Here is a 22,201-nt window from a genome sequence, read left to right as displayed (position 1 = left end):
ACGTGYTGCACAGCCAGCCCTGCTTTAGTCATCTCCTCTCCTGCCTCGCTGGGAGCTGCAGCTTCACCTTCTCCAGCTGGGAAGCTCCAGCAAGGACAATCAGGCTGGGAAGGTGAGGACTAACCCAGTTTGTGCTGAACAGACAAGTTTGGAAACCAGGAGAAGGGAGATCAGCATCAAAAACCCACAGCATTTGAGAGCAATTGTTAAAAAGCTGGAAGTGATGAAAATTTCCTGCTAATGATGAGAGAAGTGTCTCCATGGCTTGCTGAGGGAAAGCTGATGCCAGCAGACTCAGAAGAAATTGTCCCCTCCTGTTACTGAGCAATTCCCCCACCCTGCAAATGCTTTTTCCACTTCCTCTCAGCAGCCCACRTGACCACGCACAAGGGCTGGTGAGTCACGGTGTGCCACAGCTCTGAAATTAGGATGTAGCTCTGAAACTGCCCATCTCAGCACAGAGCACAACTTACAGCCCTGTAAGCAAAACCGCTACAACTTTAATTTATCCCTCCCAATGCATTTTTAAGTCAAGCCAAAGAAGTACAGCCAGGATTTCCACCAAAATCTACTCGGTAATGGACAGAAAGTTTCCAAGAAGCCTCTCTCTCCTATACAGCTYCAGCAAAGCCCAGCAGAGCTGCCCTGCTGTGGCACCTGATCATCTTTTCCTGGCTCCAGTTGCTGGCAAAGGAGCTGAGAGGAACTTCCAGCTCCAACCTCCAAACTCACATTGGTGCCCCCGTTCCTCCCACAAAGGCGAGCCCTGGAGTGACCCCACATCCCCTCTCGTTATAGCAACTGCTGCAGCCAAGAGAAACAGGTGGCACCACTCTCTATGAACACTGCAGGAGCTGATTTACTGTTGTCTGGTTATTTTTTAATAGAGGGTAAGAAGCAAGCCATGCTGACATGTTTTGCCTCTTTATGCTATTCTGAACACTTAATCTTGGGCTCTGAACAACAAGGGCAGAGGCCAGCTTGAATTRGGGAGTGAAATTTATGGGGTCAGCAAGAGAAGGAGGGAAGACAGTAGCTGCTGCAAAACAGGGCCCCCTCAGCTTATCTGTCATCTTAAAAAACATCGTTTCCCAAGGAGAAAAAGCAACARTACCTAGCAAAGGAAGCACACATGAGCACAAGCCTTGACATTCCCGATTCTACAAGCTTTTCCCTCAAAACCACCCTSAGCAAACACCCCATACAGCTGAGTTTACCAGCCCTGATTCTACCAAAGCTCTCTCAGTGTCACCACATTCAAAAGCAGGGTGATACTTTATGAAAAACACAAATTTCAGCTTGTAGGCTTAACAGATCTGCTCTCCCCTGCCTTCCTACAACACTTTTACAGTTTCTTCCTCATCTTTTGGGGGGTTTCAGCAGATAAGGAGCACAGGCTGACTGCTCTCCCCACGTTTTGGTTTCGTGACAGATCTAAGCCACCATAACCTGCACAGAAAGAACTTTCATGGACACTGTACCTCGCTGCAATTAAAGACTTGACTGCTTATCTGCATTAATTCCCCCACATCCTTCTCTCCTGCTCTGCTCCCAGGAATATTTAAGTTTTCTTTTACCACAACACTTGCAAGGTTTGACTCAACTCTTCTTCTCTCAGTGCTCCTGAGGGCATTGCATGTGGAGGGATCTCCCTGAGCAAATCCTAGTCGAAGTGTATAAATGCAGGAAGAACRAGGAATGCGAGGGAAGCAGCATCCCATCCTCTCCTGATGCACACAAGATTACATTTCTAGAGAGCTGCACGTGCCTTGGAACTGCTCTTGCAGCAGAGCCTGACACTGCTGAGACCAGACAATACCACTGTTTTGCTGATGCCATGGAAACACCAAGACAGCGACTGCACTGAGCCCAGGCTACATTCAGGGGGAGGAAGGGAAAAAATAGGAAGAAATCTTAAAGGTGGCACAGAAAAATTGTAATGTACACTCAAGGGCCACAATCCCTGTTTTAGCAATGAGCTTGATCTAAGCACAATTGGCAGTTTACACGGTTAATATTAATTCTAAAATTCCAAGGAGGGAAGGAGAAGGAAAGAAAAGAAAATTAAATGACTATAGCAAGAGCCAGGGTAAAAAAAAAAATTAAAATGCAGTGTCAGAGTTACAAGGTAAGCAGAAAAGGAAGCAGTGCTGGAAAAGGTAGGCAGTGTGCAGTTTGTCCTGTTTTGTTGTTTAATGTCTAAACTGGCTCCTGAGCCAGGAGATAAAGAGCTGAATGCTGCAGCCTGTCAGAGGTTCAAGAAACAAAGCAATTCAGGGAATGCCAGGGCACTTGGAGTTTCCTGAGTTTCCTTCCCTCCCCCAGAGCTCAACTCCTGTTTTCAGAGGAGTGCCTCTTGATTTATCAGCTTCATGCAATCCAGATTTAACAAGTTCAAACTGGATCTTACTACAAAGGACAAAAACAAAAAAAAAAAAGGCTGTCCTGTTTTGCAATCCAATTTTCACCAGTAAACTAATGTACTCCTTCCTGTTTGCTCCATGAACTTCACCAGAACTGTAAAAGCAGAGAGTGCAGAGCAGGGACTCTCTGAGCCTCCCCAGCACCCACCAAGCTGCACAAAACAACAGCTCTGACTTCAGTTCTCCCTCCCCCGGGTGCCAGGCTGAGGCACCGAGTCCAACCATTACTCATGAGAGTCAGCTGCTCTGCATTCTCTGCTTGCTCAGGATAAGTTAAGCAAATACCTGATGAAATAGGCTTTCCAGTTAAAAAAAAAATTATCACAGTCCACCCTGAGAGGCTACTTCCAACTACCTATGTGGGGAAATAGCATGGGGCAGCATTTGACAGACACAGGGCTAAAATTAGGTTGACATTCAAGTGCCTACCTCGCTGCCCCTCTGCGCTGGGCTGGTTCCAGCCCTTCCCTGGACCCTCCCAGCAGCTGCCAGTGCACTTGGACACCATAGATTGCCCTATCTGCTGAGTAATCAGGTGCTCTGGCCTCRCTGCCCAGCTCCCAGCCCCAAGGAAGCAGGTAAAGTTCTTCAGAGTTTCCCCTACCTTGACTTTCATCTCCAGACAGAAACTCCAGGATGGTGTTCATGGCTCCCATGTAGAAGATGAGCCGCAGCTGAGTGACGCACATGGTGATGAGGCTGAGCAGCAGGATGGGGCTGAAGACRCTCTTCATGAAGGAAGGAGTAGCTGCAGGAGGAATAACAATCTCTGAAGGAGGCAGAACACCTTGGCAAACATCTACAATTTCACCTGTGGCCTAGCAGGTCTTCTGCCTAGAAATGCTATAAGAGTTCACCTGGTGCCTCCAAACTCTCATTATCAACAGCTACAGATGCCTGGAGTTGGGCTACAAGTAACAGGCAAGGAAGCAGGAAGGAAGACTTGCCCTATTTGGTGGATTAGAACAAAAAAAAAAAAGCCTCAAATTGTTTGATTTCACCATCACCAAGTTGGACAGGGCTGTGAGCAACCTGTTCTGGTGTAAGTGGGGTGGAATGAAATGATCTTTAAGGTCCCTTCCAAGTCAAACCACGATGCTCTTGAGTAAGGAAGGCTTGGCCTGATGGCAACAATCAACCTAAGGGACAGCAGTGGCTGCCTGGCCTGTCCCCCTGCAGCCACACCCGCTCCCATGTCCTGTCTACACCATATGTATTCAGGCAGGGATACCAGGACAGGATTCCTTCTATAACTCAACTTGTGCTGCACTCCTGGTGGCACTCATGGCCCCTGGCCACACCTGGCTCACGCACCGCTCCTTTACAAACAGGCCTGGAGCAGAGCAGGGAGCCCAACGGGCCTGTGCCAGCACAGGCATCCCTGGGGCACCCACAGAGCCACACCTGCACTGTCAGGCTGGCACTTCACTTCCAGGTCCACTGTAGACAGACAGAGCTTGTTGTTCTCTTGCAGCGCTGCCGGCTCCTTGGGGCCCTTCATGGAGCTCCCCACRCTCAGACGGCGCCCCACGGTCGTCACTTGCTTGTAGAACTGCTTCCCGGTGATTTTGTGGTCAAATCCCAGCCAGCTGAACTTTATTTTCACCCTGTTGGGTTGCAAAGAGCGTGAGAGCTGTGGCACAGGGTGAGGAATCAGAGGCAGCAACATTGCAGGGGTCAGAAGGGCTGTTTGTGGATTTAAGGCACTGGTTTCCATCTACAAACCCACAAATGGTTTTGATCTAGAGTACACAGAGATACTTTCCCTGGGCCAACTTGGCACAATTAAATACCAAATACTTCTAACCGGGAACAGATCCTTTTTCCTTCATAATTCCTACATTGGAATTACCACTTTCCACAGGTATTGACATGCTAATGGCAGGCATAAATCCTCATCCTCAGAGGTGGCAGCAATAAACAACATGCAAGGGGTTCCCTGTCTACTCCTCTAAATTCTTTGAGCCAGCTCTTCCTGGAGGATTAGGAATGGRATTAGCCCTGGAGGAGACTTACGAGTAGTCCATGTCTTCTGGTCCTGGGAAAGGCTCCAGGGGCCAGTTGAAGAAGCAGTTGAGGAACACGAGTCCCGCACAGCTCGCCCAGACAAGCAGAATAAGRATGAAGGAGACCCCAAAGTCATAAATGACCTGGAAATCACAAGGGAATATGGTTTTGGCTACAGGAGCAGAAATATTCAATATTCTTGGGATGAGGTCTGAGAGGGATTGGGAATGAATTCATCATGATACATTTCAAATGGGTTAAACTTGAGYGGTAACAAAAGCAGTTTTGTGACAAGGAGTTTGTTGGAAAACCAGCAGGAACTTCCCTGCACACCAGAGACTGCAATGAGACATCCCTGGGTCATCCCCAGGTGATCTATCCAGGCAGTCCAGGTGACCATCTCTTGTCCCTTCAGTGTCATTGCCAGCAATAAATTACATTCAAAGCCAGCCATTGGTGACAATCACACAGATTAATTACRTGTGTATTTAAAAAGAATAAATTTATATATACACACTCCTTAGAGATTAACAAAGCAGCCTTTTCTAAAAAAKATCTTTAGTTTTTCACTTCTACTTAGCACTCCTAAAATGTTTCTAATCTGCCTCATTCTTGAGGCAGTCTCTTAGGAAGCCTTTAATACAGACAGGAACTGAATCTTGCAAATGCACATCTCTAAAAAAAATGCTTTAGCAAACAGTCCCTCTTTCTTGCCACATAACTGCTAAACAGGGCAAGATGTCAGCACAGCACCACTGCTCACGAGCCTTGATCCCATGGCCTCACCTTGATTCCTGGAAAAGTCACAGCAGAGGAAGCATAGGAGCCAATCATCAGAGCRATGAACGTGGAGCGAAGGTCACCAAACATGTTGGGCAGCTGGGGAAAGAGGAAAATGGGTTGAAACAGGTTGCTGCCAAGGGAAGGAGGCTTTCTCAAGGAGATATTGGCCTTCAGGATTAATTCTCCTGCATACCAGCATGTGAAGCAGCCAGTTTTACTCAGGCATGACTTAGCTCTTCAGGACATTACCCTGCAGCTTGCACTGGTGTCTCCAGAGACAGGCAATGTCTACAATCCAAGATTTATGTGCTTACTGACGCTGCTTCTTGCCAGACCGACAGCATATTTTGCATTGGTCACCTTTACCACAGCAGCATTTGTCTTTGAGTTCCTTACCCCAAACCTGTAACCACCACTTTTCCTCTCCCACAAATGTGCCCCAATTCTCTATTTATCACCCTCTTTTTATTCAAGGGCTGTTAGACAYGGGCTGAAGTCTTTAACACACCCTGAACTGCCAAGTTTGTTTATGCACCTCGGGTCAGCACCCAAATTTTTAGCAGCAGACCAGCAAGTTCCTGTTATAACAAGAAGGAACAGAGACAAGCACGATCGGTGCTGCTGTTTGCATTTCCATTTCTAGCCATCTCCACAGCTCCTTCTGTGGCAGCAGACTCTCTGTGCTGATCATTTCTGCATCACTGGCATGGCTCAGATGCCTCAGCACAGGAATGGAATCACAAACAGCAGATATCCAACCATTTATTGCTCAGCACAACTACTCAGCTCTGCAGCAACACCTGAACACCTACCCCACTACACTGCCTGGGCTCCCATCAGGTGAGCTGGCACTGCTGAGAGCACACCAGGCTGGTTCTGCAAGGATCTGTTGGGAAAGCAAAGCTTGCAGCAGGGACAGCCTGTGCTGTACCTGAACAGCAAAATCACTCCCAGGATGGCTCACCAGGCCCTGCTTCCAAAGGCAGAAATAACTGTGAGACCTTCCTACTCTCCTGGGAAAGRAGGAACTCCCTGTTTTCCTAAACAACCAGAAGTGAACCAGTTTCCATTGCTCACTAATGCTGGCCTGGACACTGGAAATTACAGGGACAAGCTTTGAAGTTGTCAGGCTGTAGAGRGAACTGGGCTGATACCTCCTGCAGCTGGTCACCAGGCCGAAATTCTGCTGCAGGCTGGCAGATTTCCCTCCCAACCTCCTTTTTTTGGGTCACTTACTCCCCAAACCCACTTTAGCATCACTACCACGTCAGCCTCAGAGGGCCTCAAAGCAGGACACTGCAGATGCCTTCTAGGACTGAGAGCACAACCAGCATTTGATCCAGGCAAAGAGGCTGCTGAACAAAATGATTCCAAGAATACCAGCCTGAGCTGATCCATCACACTCCCGTTGCCCTGCTGAAAAACAAATCCATCTTTCCCAGGAGCGGCATACAAGGCAAGCAAATCTGGCTCGTGTCACAGCGTGTTTACAGCACAACTATTCCCGTGCAGGAGCACTCAGGGATCCATCTGCCTGTTTATCATCATCCCTGTGCCTCACTGCAGAGCTTCCTATGCACTGCAGCCTCCAGGTCCTCAGATAACCCCAGGCTGGGGAGCAGCAGAAACCGATGTGCCGAGCCTGATGCTGCCCGGGAAGCCCAGAGGAGGCTGCGCTGCTCTGCGGAGCATCCCCGCGGCCAGCGCGGCTCCCCGCATGCGGGAGAGCTGCCAGCAGGCTGCTCTCGGGAGCTGCAGACAGGAAACGGCACAAGGATCCAAAGGTCTGTTACCAGGCACTGAAAAAATCTCCTCTTGGAAGAGCTGGCCTGAATCTGTGCTCCCAGAAAGMGGCATCTGCAGAGAGGGATATCTGAGGGCTGCGGGGAAGGGTGGTCACTGTCATCAGGCTGGGCATTTGCTTCATCCCCAATAGCTCAAAGCTCAAATAATGTCCAGAAATGAAAACAAAACAGCTGCTCCTGCTGGGGAGCTCAGGGCAGGGCAAGAGCTCCACAAACACAGCTGCTTCTTGGCTCGGGCTGGTTTTCCCCGGAGATCCAGAGTCCACAAAAAAACCTTTTTCAGGCAGCAGACAAGCAACTTCCAGGTGGATCCTGGGCTACTGGAGACACAGAACAGGCAGCCATGGCCAGGAGAACCCAAGGCTGCTTCTKCCTTGATTGGGACTGAAGTCCTAGAAAGGGTAAAGATTTCCTAAAATCCAATTTGGCACCAGGCAAGCAGCTAGATTTAAAAAAAAAATGGACAGAAGAGCTTTAATGTCTTATCCAGCCCAATCAAAGCAGAAACACCRAGCACTTGGGAAGAAAAGAAACATGGGGCTACCTGGAGGGGCAGAGGGGAGATGAAGGGTAAAAGCAGTCCCTTTGAGACAGAAAACCTCTCAGACTGTGTCASCACTGCAAGTCTCATCTGAAAACCAGCTACTAAAATAAAATGCAATATTTACCAAGTCATTTTTCATGCTGTACTTTATAGCAGCAAGCATTGGAAAAAATGAACCACAGAGGAAAAAAAAAAACCAACAAAAAAACACAAGCCACAGAGCAAGTGAGCTCTGTTTTTCTGCCACCAGAAAGGATCTAATCCTCATTCTGATCTCATCCCCTCAGGCCAGAAGTGACTCCTCCACTAACTTCTGCCCATTCTGGTATGACAGCTCCAATTCTGCAAGACCTATGACGACAGAAACTCTTAAGCCTCTTGTTTAAAGGTCACTAATACTCACTGTACTATTAATTTTATGTCCTGTCACAAAGACACTTRGTGAATGTTGCCACACATAACTGTTTTTTACTGGAGTCCTTTATTGCAGGTCTGTAATCCTGAACTGATAAATCATTTCCTCTCACAGATTTTTTTCCTCATCTGCCCCTACAGTGAGTTTAAAATAATTTACATTGTTTTCCAGCTTTTCCCTGGAGACATTCCATATACAGAAGATACCACAGCATTACTACCAAACCCAGTTTCCCTCCTCTTGCAAGACTGTTTGGAAGAACAGTGGAGGAAGCCAAGGGATTGGGAACTAGACTACAGAAAAATGGCATTTTTGTTCAATTGAACCTTGTTTTCCCTATCGGGGGTGTATCTGGAAGTACACAGACACTAAAATATGTTCTCCAGGAAAAACTGCCCCCTTTGCCCAAAGCATATGGAAACTCCTGTACCCATTCTCCAACAAACAAAAGCTCACAGAGCCCTAAGTTTTMCTAACATTTCCAAGCAGAGAAGATTCCCTGCACAGAGATGTCCCTGCCCTGATTAAAGGGAGCTGTTTGCAGCAGAAAATCAGAGCGAAGCAGCTGTAATTCTTTGAAAGGAAAACAGGGCAGGGAACAATCTATAAAAGGCTCTTTGTGGTAATTTATCACACATGTTTATTTCTTTGCATGAAATAGCTCCGGAGCAGAACCAGCGCCAGATTCCTGCGTTGCTGTCAGAGCCACCAACACGGATCTGTTTCCATTTCCAACCCTCACTTATATTGGCTGAGAGCAAGTCACGAGGCAGAAATCTCCCCTCTGCATTTGAACAACAGGCACAGGCTGACCTTGTTCCCAGAACTGGGAACGGCCCCCTTGGCTGGCTCCCCCCTCATCCCCCAAGCCGCAGCCCAGGCACCCAGGAACAGCAGCTTGTTTTGGCTCCACAGCCTGCCATGTGCTTTCATGATACCCTGGGGACTTGTTACTGAAAAAGGCTTTAAACTCAAGAGGCAGAGCTTTGTGGAGCACTGTCCCAGGCTCTAATCCACGGAGATCCCATTTATCCCTGTCTCAGGATCCCTGTCTCCTGCCCTGCCACCAGGTTGCACCATGCCCTGGGAAGCATCAGCACCCGAAGCCCTACTAGCTGCAGCACCCTGGGAGCATCCCGACCCTACAAACTCCTTTCAGAGACACCCTGCCATGAAGAACCAACCAAAACCTGCCTGAGATGGCCAAGGACCACTGCACCCGTGGGTCTGCCCCATTTCCTGGAGCAGCCCGGGTCACCTGCAGCTGGCAGGGAAGGCAGTCACCTTGCTGTGACTCTGGTGTGCACGTGTGTGACGGCAGCCAGCGCCTGTGGCAGCCAGCGCCAGCTCCCTTGGCACCGGAGCTGAGCAGGGCTCATCGGTCACCAACGGCCTCACAAAGGTCCTTTGAGTGTCCCCTTTCAGCATCCAGCCTGTCCCCTCCCGGGCACAAGGCGGAGCACGGCCACGTCACCCACAGCCCACAAGGCACAGGCTTGTCCTCCCTACATTCTGTCCCTATATTCCCACCCGGCCTCCCTGTCGCCAGGGACCACAGCTGGAAGGAACCCACAAGGASATCACCCTGTGACAGCAGAAAGATGGCTCCTGACACACCAAAAYGCAGCTTGCAGGCAGAACAGTGAAGCTGTGAGCTGCCAACAACCAAAATACAGCTGGGTCCAACAGGCTATGCTGTGGTGCAGGTGAAGAAGGGCTTCCCTCCCACTTGGGACTATTTTTAATCCTATTCCCACACCTCAGGTACGGAAATGCCTCCGTGCAGCTGCATAGCCAGCTCCACCTGGGTTTGAGAAGTCAGGCCTGAAACCAGCCTAGCTCTTCACAGGACACACCAAGGCCTGGAGTGGATGGGCTCCACCTGAGGCATCTGCGACCTCAGAGCATTGCTGCTTCCTTCACACCTCACCGAGGCTTGGATCTCCTCTTGGAAGAGCTGACTTTTTCCCTGCTGCTGCTCTTCCTCAGCACTGCACAACTGGCTCGCTAATGAGGCCACTAATAAGTGGCTTTGTTACTTCTCTGCTCAAAGCCACAGCACAGCCCACCCAATTGATTCCTGCCCTCACTCCCAGCATCACCAGTGGTTCTAAAATAATCTGTGACCCCTCAAGAATCACCCAGAGAGACAATAACMAATGCTGGCAGCAGCAGGATGGGAATCCTCTCCTCTCCCACAGCACTATTGATGTGCTCCTCTCTTCCTTGCTTTTATTTGAAGTGTGGCACAATGACACTTGCCCCACAGTTCCTYGGGGTCACAGCCAGGGCTCCCAGTAAAGAACACAATGTATGACGGAGAGAGAAACATCTGCACAGAGTTTTGAAAGCTCTGAATATATRAAAGCAACAACAGCAGCAAAACCACGGTACACAGAGTGCTCTGCAAACCCAGCCTCTGCCAAATTTAGGTCTCAGGAGTTCAGCCAGTGTTTAAGCCTCGTTCAGCCAGTGTCTAAGCCCAGTTAAATTAAAGGTAACTTTAACAGGAAGTTTTACTTTAACAGCAACTTCGAGGTAGCACAGYCCAAATCTGAAAGTTTTCAACTACAGCTCAGGGGAAAAAAAAAAAGTCGGTGCTTCCCAGGCTTGTTTTCTGGGCGACTTTCCACCCAGCCCTGTTTGAGCCACACTGGCAACAATCAGGGTAATGAGGCAGAAAATAAAGCAGTTATTTGGAGAATGATACTGCCTCCAGGCAGAAAGAACCCCAAAACGCAGAGATCCAGCTGACAGTTGTTGACCAAAGCTTTCCATACAATCCACGTATCCAAGCRAGCTGTGCACATCCAGCAACACAGCATTCCTAAGGAAGCCTGTGAGGGACTCTCACCCTCCTGAAAAGCTTTTGTGATGGAGAAAAACCATTTTCCTGGGGGAGATGCAGACTGTGCCTGCAGCAAGCTGGTCATATCCAGCTGCAAGGGTTTGTGCCCTGCTGATTCCTCCCGCTCTATGTCAGTGCTAAATCCAGTGCAAACACACRTCCAGCCTGTGCCAAGCAGCTGAGCACTGCATGTACAGGCACATTGTGAGACCCAGACAAAAACACTTCCTCTTTTCCCCCACCTTCACCTGAGATACAAAGGGCAGGTGAAAAAAAAAAAACGAATCGGGGAAAACAAGCGCTAGAATAACAACCAAGGACTCGCTCCCAAGGGTGACTGACCCTTTGTACCAAACACAAACACGTGCTATTTGAGCCACAGGCAGAAGATCCACTTGGTTCWTTCCTGCCAGCCCAGCTCCCAGCCACAGCAAGGGATAGAGCAGCCAGGTAGTAACTCTTCACTTACCGTGAGTGATGTGAAGGTCATGCACATCCCACCGAAGCCGTTCAGGGCCAGGGCAATGAATATCAGCACAGACAGCGCTGCAATAATAAAAAAACTGCCCTTAGCCTTCACTGGGATGCAGAGGGAAAGAAGGCAGAGCCCTGAGGGCTTTGGTCCCTGATTCAGTGGATCAACACTGTCAGGACATGTCATGATTTCCTGACCCAGCAGCCATCTCCCCAGCCACATGGACTGGGAGGGACAGCGCTCTCCTCCAAGACAGAGTTCAGGATAGGATCATCTTTACCCAGGATGGATTTCTTTTTCAAAATGATTTGCATGCAGCTTGTCTGATGGGTCTCAAAAAGAAGGTTCACTTGAACAAACCAGATTCAAAGCATCATCTCACTATCTGCTCCTGAAGAGCAAGCTCCATCCATCTCTGGGAAAAAAGCCAACTTCACATTGTGTCCTGTTCCCTATTTCCCAGCCCTGAAAAGGCATGGACTCGTCTGGAATTGCTCCTTTACAGGACCTGGCCCTGCCCAAACATCAAACTAAGAGACCTGGGTATCTCAGCTGTTTGGCCCTTGCTCCACTCTCCACTTGGTGTTATGAAACACCAGCCTTTCCCAGAGCCACTTGATGCTTGCCTTGCATCCCCAGCAAGACCTCAGCACAGCACTGGAGGGTGACAGTTTGAACTCTGCTTCCCCAAAAACCCCAAACCACAGCCCTGAAATGCTCCCAGCTCAGCAGAGAGAGGCCAACTTACAGTCAGGGTTACTGGCACCGTAGGCGATCAGCACACAGGACACAGCAAAGCAGGCACTGCAAGGGAACCAGAGCCATGAGTTTCTCACAAACAGCCTTCCCCACAGTCAATTACAGCTGCTTCCACCTCCTCAGCGCCTCGTGAAACAAGCACGGGGTAATATTTCTGTAAGAGGGAGGGGAAGCTGGCAATTTGGAAAGAAAAAAATCCAGGGAAATACCCAAATATTACTGGCAAACAAGTCTTACAGGCAAGCCTTGCACAAGGGCTGGGGAAGGAACCTTTCCTCCCAGCACTGACACAGCTCTGTCTGGACCCACATTGCCACTGGTTTTCCAGCACAGAGTTTTTCCAGCCCTCACCTTGAGGTGAGCAAAGGCAGCAGCAGCCTTTGTTCTGAGCCCCAGCACTGCACTCCTCTCTGGTAGGGTCTGACTCAGAGGCTTGSCCTGTTTTTCCCACTCTGCCCACAGGCCAGTGTGGCTTCTCATTGAGTCCAGTGCATTAAGACTGTGACAATTAAAACAGTGCTGGGGTCCACTGATCCCAAAAGTCACTGATCCCTACATGCCATGACAGAAGCAGTTGACAGCCTTGCTGTTTGAGGCAGAAAGCAACATACACCCCATGGAAGAGAAGAGCCCTGGGAAAGGCAACAGGACATGTTTATCCCTGAGTTAACTCCCCAGCCTGCAAACAATGATGTAACATCTTGGTTTTGTGCCTCTCAGGACACAGCTCCCAGCCCAAGGAGAAAGCTCCACTCCCTGACTCACAAACGACTCCGCTCTTCCTCCAGGCTCCATCTGGACAGGGATCACAAAGCAGCTCTGGAGAGCTGAAGTGTGGACAYGGAGTTCCAGGCCCTTCCCTGGTGGAGCAATCCACTGTGCTGGCTGAAATCACCCCAGAGCTGCTCTGGGACAGATCCCCACCTCTCACACACTTCCCATGGCTGCAGGGACCCCACAACAGGCAGAGCATCCAGACAGCACCCACCTGCCCCAMACAGGGTGGGAATCAGCCCCGAGCCCACCCGCAGAGCCCAGCACACCCACCTGCCCAGCAGCCGCAGCTTGCGAGGGCCGTACTTGTCCATGACAATCCCCAAGGGCAGCGTGATGGCGCTGAGCAGGAAGGAGCCGATGGTGAAGGCCAAGTTCAGCATCTCATCCTGGGCGTTGCAGGAAGGCCATTTGTGCTCTGAAGCTGTGCTGTTGTCGAGCTCAGAGCTGTTGGTGGTGGGTTCTACATGGAGCAGGGAGAGAGGGCAGGGTGTTAGGATGAGGTTTGAAGTGCTCCAGGAAGGAGGGAAGGGAAAAGCCCCTCCACAGCCCAGTTTTTATTCTAATCTGTGAAAAATGGAGAAGGAGAGAAACAGAAGGATGAGGGAAACCTGATGAGYTCTGCTTTGAGCTGGAAAAGGCACCCAGGGGACAGGCATCCCCTGCAGCAGCAGGGTGAAAACCTAAGGATGGAGATTCACTAATCTGTTAAAACAACTCTACAGCAAAGCCTGGCAACTATGGGGCATTAAACCCAGCTGAACCTGAAGGGACTGATACAAAAATAAGGTCCTCCCAATCTACAGCTGTCACATTCTCAGAGATCTTTTCCCTAACAAAACCAAAGGCAGCCACAGCCAAATCAGTTATTTTGGTTGCAGACAACAGGCTGACGAGGCCTGGCACTGAGCAGCAGCCTGCTCAAATGAAAAGCTTCCTACCCTCACTGCAGGCATCGGGATGAAGAATGGCTTTGCAGCAGTCACCCTGGCACTGAAAAATCCTTCCTGGATTTAACTGCCCTGCTCCCAGGGGGGCTGGCAGCTCACCTGTCTTTTTAAAGGATTGATGCATCTTTAAACTCCTGCCCCATAATTGGCATTTTCTATTCTTTCAAAATGGGTTGAGGTCACACWGATCAATTCTATCCGCAGCTTTCTGTTCGTGCCCTTACATGAGGAACTCTGTATGCGAACTCCCACGCTGCACAGAGCCCACGTTGTGTAACCAAGTCAGAAACAGGACAGTTCAAAAAAAAAATTAAAAGAGGAAAGAAAGGAAAGAAGTTCCCTTTTACTCATGTCAACTCCTCTCCTGCTACATGCCTATCCTAAGGCTGCTTACAACTCCTCGAGTGAGTAYGTGTGCCTTCAGATTTCCATGAATTCACAGCTCCAGTGCACTCCACCTCTCCTTTTCCCAGCACTTATCTGRAGCCTTTGCTGGTATGACAAAGCACTTGCTCTCTTGCTGCTGCAAGCCAGTGATATAAAACACCCTCCTTCATATTTAATAATTGATCTGACAAAGTTCAATATTAAAGGAGGAACATAGGGAGAAGTGAGGGAGAAGTCACCTCCATAACCAGCAGCATGCAGCACCACTAGAGATTCCCAGCAAGCCAGGGTTAGTTTAGTTAATTAGCAGGAATCCCTCATGTGCCAGTGACTTCACATTTACTGCTTGGTGTGGCTCATGGAGGAGATCCCCTTGGCTGCTCTCAGGCTCCCCGTGTTATCTCTGGAGATAACACAGCCCCACCTTGCAGCTCCCTCCCTTCTGCCCAAGCCTCATACTGGTTTCACCCTGGCTCTCCCAGCTGCCCTGAACCACCCTGCCAGCTTTGTGTCCACTGCAAACAAACCTCACTGCACCCTCCTGCCATCAGTTACCGGCAGGAATTCAGGCACTGATATCTGAGGCTTTGGAGCTGCTTCTGTCCCCTCCCAGCACTCCAGGGAAGGCATTTCTCCCCATTTGCATTTCTCCCACCAGCACCTTTGCAAAGATGGTTTCAAACTGCAGTGTTCCTTTCCACTGCCATGTGCTTCTGATTGATAACTTAATCTGCCCCTTCAGTCATGGACAGCCAGAGCAAGCAACAAATATCCCCAAAATGCCACAAGTCCCACCAGCAGCATCTCCTCTGCACAGAAGGCAGCCCTGCAGCCTGAGGAACCCGAGTCACATTCTCAGAAATCAGTCCTGGACAGACTTTGGGAGGCTCTCCGCAGTTTTCACCCACAACATCAAGGCTTTTGGGCTCTCCACAATGATAAATTCATAGGAAACAGATGTGGGTGAGAGGTGAAACTCGGGAAAACAAGGAAGGGGGGAGGAATCGACAAAGTAGTAGCAGTTTCCCTGTGTCAGCACTCTCCAGAGATAGCTCAGCTGCAGAGTGTGAGGAGGGTGGAGGGATATGAACAGTACAGTGACCTTAAAACTTCTGGCTGCACGTGTCAAAGCCTCCATAACCCTCCCCACACAGAGATCTCAAACATTCAGCCTTTAAAGCTGGAGAATATGAATTCCTGATAATGTTTTGATGGGTTCAGCTGCTCTGTGTCCCCATGGAGCTCCTGCTGGTCCTCCCACGACAAATGTGCACCAACACCAGGAGGTGAGGAGGACACAGCTCAGAGACAGCAGGGGAATCTGCCCCTCTCTGAACACCTGGAGGCTGGGAATGGGGCACCAAACTTCAGGCCCTGCCTGTATCAACCACCTTGTTTACAGCTGCTCGGCGCCAGCTCCAAGGAGGGGCTGGGCAACAGTGCTGTGTGGAAATACAAATTGTTTGTGAAAATAGAAGCAGCCCCTGAGCAACAAGAGAAGATCCACTGAGGCACGATGGAAACGATTCCAGCAGCCCTTGGCACCCTGATCCTTTGAGCCACCTCCATAAATAGAACATTTTGGAGGGGCTGCAGGTGTGTGCAGCGGGCACAAGGTCCAGCCAAGCCCTATCTCATCTGCCAGCGTGGATCTGGGTGCCAGCAGCTCGCTGGCACAGGACAGAGAGTGGCAGCACAGGACATGCTGCCAGGAGGGGTTTAATGGGCAGAGAAGCTGCCTAACTGCTCACCTACCCACTGCACCTGGTTACAGCAAACAGCAGCTTCCCCTCAATCTCAGCTCAGATCCTGTTCCAGCCCGGCGCACGCCACACTCCTGGGCAAAGCCTCCTACGTGCCTGGCTCCATCTGGAAAACTGCTCTGGGGAAGGGCTGGCTTGATGCCCACTGCCATGCCCTCCCCAAATCCTCTTGCCAAGTCCACCTTGCATGCAAAATTCCAGGTGTGACAGGCAGGAGATACCCAGGCTAAGGCAGCAGCACTGGGGCTGTGCTCTGTCACTGCTGCCTCACTGACAGGCCAGGAGAAGCTACAGGTCTTTACCAGCAATTACAAGAACACGCTGCCTATTTTTACAGCACTCCCCGCACAAGCAGCAGGATTTCTACTGCCCAATTAGTAGTTCAGGTTACTATTTAAAGAATGACAGCTTAGGTGAGGAGAAGGCTGCCTGGATAATCATTTCTGTCAAGATCATGGCTGGGATTTGTTCAGGCTGGAACGTTTAAAGCCATCCTTTCTCCCAAATTAAGCGTGCTGCAGGTTCCATGCAAGGGTCAATCATTAACTGCTCTTTACTGACCTCTTCAAATCCCAGGCACACACATATACAGAGCACATTACCAGAGGAACGTCTGGCTTTTTCAGGAGTGACTGCCATCTCAGATGGCAGAGAGGAGCTTTCCTTTCATCTTGTTTCATGGATCAGACTGAGTTAAACAGGCAAGACACCCCCAGCCACCCCGACAATAGCTCTGTGGAACATAGCCTGCACGCCCCTCACCTTCCTCCTCTTTTCATTACAGAAAAAGAAGAAAAAAAAAAGATGAGGGAAAAAAAAAGGAGAGAAATCAAGGGCATAGAACTGGGAGTATTGGTTTAAAAAAAACAGCACACTGAAAGACATGTGCAAACAACTGATTCTGCAGTCTGCCCACATAAGAACATGTTTTCTCTCTTCAGGATGGTGTCATACTTCTGGGAACTGGGAGGAGATGTTCTTGCTTTGTACCACTGCAAAAGCCATCGATTCGGGTTTCCCTGCCCCTCCACCTGCACCTCCAGGACCCCCTCTCTGGGTGCCCAGCTGAAAGCCTCATATTGTCACCAACAATATGACCGAGGCACAATGTGCAACTTGCAAGGGGAGTGCAACTCCCCTTGTGTGTCCAGCTGGTGTTTCATTTTGCAGCAGTTCTCACCCGGGCCCGGGGTACTGATCAGTACAGCGTGTTTCCTGTACAAACCGAACATTTACCACGTTCACTCTTTTCCTGTTTACAGCCCCACGTGTGCAGCCTGTCCACAAACCGTTGCTGTCAAACCGTTGTTGTCCTATCTCCCCGGATTATAAGGGACCTTCAGACTGGTGAGTTTCTCACCCCAGACCTCAGATAAATATGGGAAAATTGCTGCAAGGCAGTACCTTCCCCCTATGACTACGTCAGGGCTCGTTAACTTGCTGTAAGTGAATTAGCTTATCAYCCCTTTGGTATTCCGCAGCCCTGTCTCAAAGGAAAGCCCTCTGTGCCCCTTATCTCTGCTCTTTGTGAGCACATTATCAAGTTCAGGACWTTTTTTTTTTAAACATRTTTCAGACCCAAGCGTTCAGCTTCCCAATCCCAGGAACATCACAGCAAGGCAAGGCCCTGGACTGATCAAATTCCCCAGGAGCTGATAAGGCCCAGAACCATGATAAAGAGTGTGGAGTCAGCACTCGCACCGAATAAAAGATGCTGCTTCAGTTGGTTAAAGGCCAAGTAGTAGCGTAGTAAAATTAAAATGGGAACAAAGTGCTACTACCAGRCTCCTTGTCAGCGAATTTCAAGCATACCTCTCAGGAGGTGGCCCTACGGGTAGAACCCCCCCAGCTCAACCCCCATTGCACAACTCAACTTGAAAAATATTTTGTTATTTCAGGTTTTTTTTTTTTCCCCAGGTGTGCATCTCCACCCTCATACCACTGAGTTGAGAGTCTGTCAGACCCCACATTTGTGGGGTGGCCGAGTAAAATCCCACCCACACAGCTAAGGAGCCCTTCATGAACTGCAGCACTTTCTGGGCAGCTGCTCCTACCTTCAGAGAGGAACCTGCAGAAGGGACAMGGTCTGCTTTTGCCTTTCACTGGGAAGCATCACAAAGTGCAAGAGCTTTTGCTGACAAACTGAAAGCCCTGCCAAGAACCTTTGGCTCATTAGGAAAAGCCTGTTTTTCTTTTTTGCCATACTTACATGGCCATGGCAGCTTTAAGAACAACAAGTGCCCAAAGGCTACTAGGCATGGTTTGTTTGCACCAACCTTCCAGCCAAATGCCCACTTGGCTGCAGGGTTCAGTAGGTCAGGCTGAAAAAGGCAACCACTGGGTCATCCTAATCCCAGCAAAGGGAAAACTCTACTTGGGGCTGGTCATTGAGAGCCTCCCCACACTGAAACCAGGATTCTTCCCTACAAAACTCTTAGAAACCAGGATTCTTCTATACAAAAGTCTTACAAGGAGGACAAAAGCAGAGAAAGGAGTGAGTCAGCATGGATCAATGTCCCCAAGCTCATCACAAGCCACCATCAGTGGTGATGGCCAGATACTTGAGGACAATGAGAACACTTGACAACACAAATTTCTTCTCAGGGATGCAGCTCTCTTGCCTCAGGGCACAGGTTGGCCACTGGGAGGATGCAGCTGCTCCCAGGGCAGCGATTTCACAGCAGTCCAAACTTTGTATCTTCTCTATGGGCCTGGGCACTCCCATGGGGAAAAGCCACAGATTGGCAATCAGGGGTGAGAAACCAAGGTGAATCTCACTGACTTGGGACAAACTGGGAGCAGTCAGAGCAAAGAGCAGGAGGTGGGCCCTGAGTGACTGCATTTGTCAGCAGAGAACATCTCAGGAAGCAGACAGGCAAATGCCTGCTCAGGGAGACAGTCAGCGTTTGCTTATCAGCTCTGGTGCTCATTATCTGGGTGGCAGAAAGTCTCCACCTGATCGGTTTAATGGGATCTTGTACACAGGCCTGTGACAAAGTCTCYGTGATGTGGAGAGAACACAGCAGCCTTGAACAGAAAGTCCTGCAAGATCTGCAGGCACTAGGACTGTCCCTCACCCAGGCTGGAGGGCTCCTGGGGACCCGAATGACAGGGACAAGGGTGGGAGTGCTGCCCTGTGAGCAGGGCACAGGATGGAGATGGAGCAGCCAAGCTCCAGCTGATAAAAGACCTGAACATGTTGGTGCCAGGTGCACCAAGCCAGGCTCTGCTACACAAGCAGCAGAGATAACAAGCAGCTGATGAATGAGCAAAACCCAAAGTATTGTCACAGGCAAGTGTTGTCACCTTTGCCTGGACTTTTGTTCTCCCACATTTCAGTTTTGCCCCCAGTCATTATTCACTGCATTTCCACTGATTTCCAATTCCTTTCACAAACTGCTTCCTCCATCAGTCCCAAATGGGCTGATCCAGTCTTAATCTCCATCAAATATCCCTGGACAGAGCCCAAAGTGCCTCTCTTCACCCTGCCCTTCCCTTTTCTGAGCACACAAACATTCAGCCACCACAGCAGCTTCCCAAATCCACACCACACCTTCACCCTCGGGCTCCTTTTAACCCCAYTGACCACCCAAACACATCGTGGGATGCACAATTCTCTCCATGCCCAGGCTGGGAACACACATCCACCTCTCCAGGGTGTTTTCCCAGGATTATCCTTCCCACACCACAAGATTGTTGCTGACACAGCCTGGAAGGGGAAAGGCAGGCAGTCACTTCCTCTGGCTGGGGCAGAGGATGCATCTCAAGYCCTGACAGAAACACAGCCTGGTTTGAGTGCATCCTGGGAGCCTTGAAGTAGGGGAGGAACAAACACCAGAAACATTTACTTCTGCAAATTCTCCTCAACAGCAGMACTGGGCTGCCCTGATGTTACTGCCAGCTACTCTCCTTGTTTTCTTACCACTAAGGACAAAGCTYCTCTTATAAACTCAGGACACCCTCCCCACAAATCATCATCCTCCAGAATCCATTCAGCCACCCCTTGCAGAGGAACAACTCGTGGCCAAGTGGAAAAGGCCATCCAGAAAAGCTCCACCTCACCATATAGGCTTATTTTTCCAATYACTCTACAAAGCAACAGCACACCTACAGGCACGCTGCACCATCACAAGGAGGCCACTGGTTTCTGGAAAAAACAAACATCCCTTCCACCTCTCCTGGGATGGATGTGGAACTCAGCCCTCTTCCAGCACCCCAAAATTGAGAACCACACCACCAAACCCCAGCAGCACTTTATCCACACACGAATTCAGAGCATCCTTACCTTCCCCRTAGCACAGGTAGGAATAAAACCCTTCAGCCTTCAGCATGATGAGCAGGGACCCCCAGCCCAGCAGAACGGCAGAGAAGAGCAGGTTCTCGATGATGGCYGTGGAGGCCATCCACCAGCGCCGCCGGTGGGCTGTGGCGAGTGTGGGGGCCATGGCTGCCTGGGGACGTGGCCTCCTTCAGAGAGAGCCTCAACCTGCAGGGAAAAGCCTCCAGTGAGTCCACAGACACGGCACACGCCGCTCCAACAGTGTGRGAAAACACAGTTTAAGAAATCTCCCTACTAGCACGCAAGCAAAGCTGAACGCCAGGCACCCAGGTTTGTGTAGAGTGGTTTTTGCAGAGCTGGTTTTTGCAGGTACCAGCTTGCCAAGCGACCTGGAGGGATGGGGAAGGCACAGGTGCCCTTGGAAGAGCCCCTCGGGGGCTCACCGTGTGACACAGGGCCCTGCTCAAGGACTCTGTTCCACTTGCCGAGCAACAGGTATGAAAATGCAGCAAACAGCCACTGCCTGGAGCCCACTGCCCTCATCTGTGAGGCACTGGGGGAGTAAATGCCAGCGCAGGGGGGCTTCAGCCAGCACCCTGATCTCCCCATGGCCATCAGGCAGGGGCTGGGACAGGGGACATGGCCCCACAGCCCCAGGGATGGCTTCAGTGACCCACCAGGTGTGCTCTGCCCCGTGCCACAGCACAGACCTGCTCTGGGAGGCGAGTGAGGGTCCTATAAATTCAGTTTATCCACCARTGGCTCACTAAGGTGCACTTTTTGCTGCCTGCCAGACTGCCCAGCTGGGGGACACCACAGCTCACCGGCATCTCCAGATGTTGCAGCTGCATTAACTGTGTCCAGCTCCGCTTGTCCCGGTCCCTGGACAAGCAAATATGGGAACACACCTGGAACACACCTGCTGGACAGGAGCCAGCAAATATGGGAACACACCTGGCTGTCCAAGGAGCATCCCTAGGGAGCCCCGAGGCGAGGAGCCACCCCTGTGTCACAAGCCAGGTGGCCCTTTGAGACAAGCTAAGGCTTTTCCCAGCCCAAACACAGCTCAGCCCSTGCTGTGGGGCGATCCGCTGGCCACACACCCAGCCAGGACAGCTTCCCAGGGCTTYCCTTAAGGGACAGACCCCAGCACAGGGGGTTTGGTGGGATAGGGTCTGAGCCAGCTCCCTGCAGTGATGCCTGGGGGTCAGGGCCTCTTTCCAGCCCCAGCAGCCGGTTCGGAGTCCCCTGCCCTGTTAGCCAGCCCGCTGCCGTGCCCCCTACACGCCCACCCATCCACCCACAGCGCAGGCCCGCTGCCCCAGCGCAGCCCACTACGCATTTCCTCCATCACATCCTCCTCCTCATCCTCATCCCTGCGCCCGCAGCCCCCTCCCCAGAGCCGGTATCGCTCTCAGCCCGCGCTCCTCTCTGCGGCAGGAGCTGCAGCCCGCTCTCCCCTCCGCCGGCCGCCCCTCACGCACCGGCCCGGGCTCCCTCAGCACACCCCGCTCCACACATCCCCCCGGCACATCCCGTTCCCCCCAACAGCCCCGCTGCATCCTTCTCCCTTCTCCCCCCTCCCCACTCAGCCCCTCACCGACCCTCTCCCTCATCACCCGGCTCTGCCTCTCCATCCCCTCTCCCTCCGCCACTGCCACTCCCACGCGTGAATCCCCCCTAGGCACCCCATCTCTACCCGTTGCCCCCCTTCCCACGTAATCCCTACGCAAGCCTCTCCCCCCACCGTGCCTACCCCACCCCGCTCGCTGCACACACGGCCATCCCTCAGCGGCCCCCGGTGTCTCCCCCGCCATCCCCGGTGCCTGCCCCGCTCACCGCCGGTGCCGCGCCCGCTCCGCTCCGCCGCGGTCCCACCCGGGCTTTTTATCCGCCCTCAGAGGCAAAACAGCCGCGGCCGCTGATTGGCCGCCGCCTCAGCCAATGGCCGCGCGCGCCGCTGCCGCTGGGGCACGTGCCGGGCTCGCG

At 51.2% G+C, this 22,201-nt stretch overlaps 1 protein-coding gene across 1 annotated transcript in view; it reads right to left on the bottom strand.

Moving 5' to 3' along the window:
* Positions 1-22,093, bottom strand: part of SLC43A2 (solute carrier family 43 member 2) — a 31,894-nt gene extending 9,801 nt beyond the window's left edge. The window contains exons 1-9 of the mRNA XM_057381562.1: positions 22,052-22,093; positions 20,219-20,419; positions 13,107-13,296; positions 12,049-12,104; positions 11,295-11,371; positions 5,217-5,309; positions 4,440-4,573; positions 3,828-4,030; positions 3,028-3,171 (exon numbers count right to left, since the gene is read on the bottom strand). Of these exons, the coding sequence (XP_057237545.1) occupies positions 3,028-3,171; positions 3,828-4,030; positions 4,440-4,573; positions 5,217-5,309; positions 11,295-11,371; positions 12,049-12,104; positions 13,107-13,296; positions 20,219-20,378 (1,057 nt within the window). The 5' untranslated portion in view covers positions 20,379-20,419; positions 22,052-22,093. The remainder of the gene's footprint in view (positions 1-3,027; positions 3,172-3,827; positions 4,031-4,439; positions 4,574-5,216; positions 5,310-11,294; positions 11,372-12,048; positions 12,105-13,106; positions 13,297-20,218; positions 20,420-22,051) is intronic.
* Between the last annotated feature and the right edge of the window lie 108 nt (positions 22,094-22,201).

This window comes from Malurus melanocephalus, unplaced genomic scaffold, assembly GCF_030028575.1.
Source record: "Malurus melanocephalus ecotype Western Australia unplaced genomic scaffold, MMel_1.1 scaffold_515, whole genome shotgun sequence".
NCBI lineage: Eukaryota > Metazoa > Chordata > Aves > Passeriformes > Maluridae > Malurus > Malurus melanocephalus.
Note: the sequence above shows the minus strand (reverse complement) of the source record. Positions and strands in the feature narration are given on the sequence as shown.